Genomic DNA, 1654 nt, shown 5'->3' with positions numbered 1-1654 from the left:
TAATATTATTATTGTTATTATTAATAATTATTAATGTTGAATTAATTATTATTTTAATTGGTTTTATTGTTATTATTATATTTATTCTTAATGTAGGGTTAAATTAGTAAAATTAAAATTAGGGTGAAGGGTCATATTGGTAAAATTAAAATTAGGGTTTGCTCTTAGATTAGCTATCAGGTTGACATGTGGCTAGGGTTGCCATCATGACAACCTTGCATTTATATATAAGATATATTAATATTATAGCTTAATATTCTATTATTATTATTATTATTATTATTATTATGTAGAAATAATTTAATAAATAATATTATTATTGTTATTATTAATAATTATTAATGTTGAATTAATTATTATTTTAATTGGTTTTATTGTTATTATTATATTTATTCTTAATGTAGGGTTAAATTAGTAAAATTAAAATTAGGGTGAAGGGTCATATTGGTAAAATTAAAATTAGGGTGTGCTCTTAGATTAGCTATCAGGTTGACATGTGGCTAGGGTTGTCATCATGATGACAACCTTGCATTTATATATAAGATTAAGATTAAGATATTAAGATTAAGATATTATTTATATATATCATCATTTGAATTGAGCTATACTTAGATAAAAATGGATGTAATCTTTGAAGTGCAAAGAGGAAGACAATTCTCAATAGAAGTAGGTTTCTTTGATACTATTTTGGAAATCAAAGATAAAATTCAAAAGTATCAAGGAATTCCAATCTCTAAACAAACCCTAGTTTTCAATGGCCAGATTCTCCAAGACGATGGTGATATTTGGAAGTGCGCGATTTTTCAAAACTCGCGCATTCAACTAATGGTCGCCGCCACTGATTCTGATCATCAGAAACCACCTATGGATCGAGAAACCAAATTTCACCTCAATGTCAAAACTCCTTCGTCGAAATCTCACATTTCTATTGAAATCGACAAGAATGATACCGTTTCAAAGCTTAAAGAAAAAATTCACGACATTGATCAAAATAATGTCTCACTGAACAATGTCATTTTGCATGCAACTGGAACGGAATTGCATGATAATCAGCTCTTACGTGATTGTGATGTTTCGGAGAATAGCGAAATTGAGGTGAGTTTTAAGCCACAGGTACCGGTGGCTCCTGCGATTGTTGGTGGTGGAGGTGGAAACGGAAGCGGCTGTGGAGCTTCGAAAAAGTTGAAGCTGATGGTTTTGCCTAAAAGTGGAACAAAGAAAGTTCCTGTTGAAATGAATGCTTCTGATAATGTTGGAGAATTGAGAAAAGAGCTTCAAAAATTGAGTCAAAGGCTTCAATTTCATCTTCCACCAGAAGGTTATTTTTTCATTTATAAACAAAATGTTATGGATGATGATAAGTCTTTCCGATGGCACCGTGTTTGTCCAGGCGATACCATTGAAATCTTTAATGGTAGTGTCACTGGTGGATCATGAAAAATGTTTGTCTTTGATTTCTTGATCTTACTTTAGCTTACTTAGTGTACTTTAATAAATTATTAATTGATTAAGAGTTTCTGTTTTCCTTACTTATGTTGGAATGTATACCTCGGAGTGGGAATGACTACAATGTTGAGGTTTTATGGAGAACTTCTCCTATTTAGTTGTGGAAAATGAATGCATATGGTTGAGCTTTTTTCATGGATTCTATAAC

At 30.7% G+C, this 1654-nt stretch overlaps 1 protein-coding gene across 1 annotated transcript; it reads left to right on the top strand.

Annotated features, from left to right (window-relative positions):
• Positions 1–618: 618 nt before the first annotated feature.
• LOC131655962 (ubiquitin domain-containing protein 7SL RNA1-like) lies at positions 619–1437 on the top strand. The gene has a single exon (XM_058925759.1). It carries the CDS (start codon positions 619–621, stop codon positions 1435–1437), a length of 819 nt encoding a protein of 272 aa, XP_058781742.1.
• Positions 1438–1654: the final 217 nt, after the last annotated feature.

Source organism: Vicia villosa, linkage group LG3, assembly GCF_029867415.1.
Source record: "Vicia villosa cultivar HV-30 ecotype Madison, WI linkage group LG3, Vvil1.0, whole genome shotgun sequence".
NCBI lineage: Eukaryota > Viridiplantae > Streptophyta > Magnoliopsida > Fabales > Fabaceae > Vicia > Vicia villosa.
Note: the sequence above shows the minus strand (reverse complement) of the source record. Positions and strands in the feature narration are given on the sequence as shown.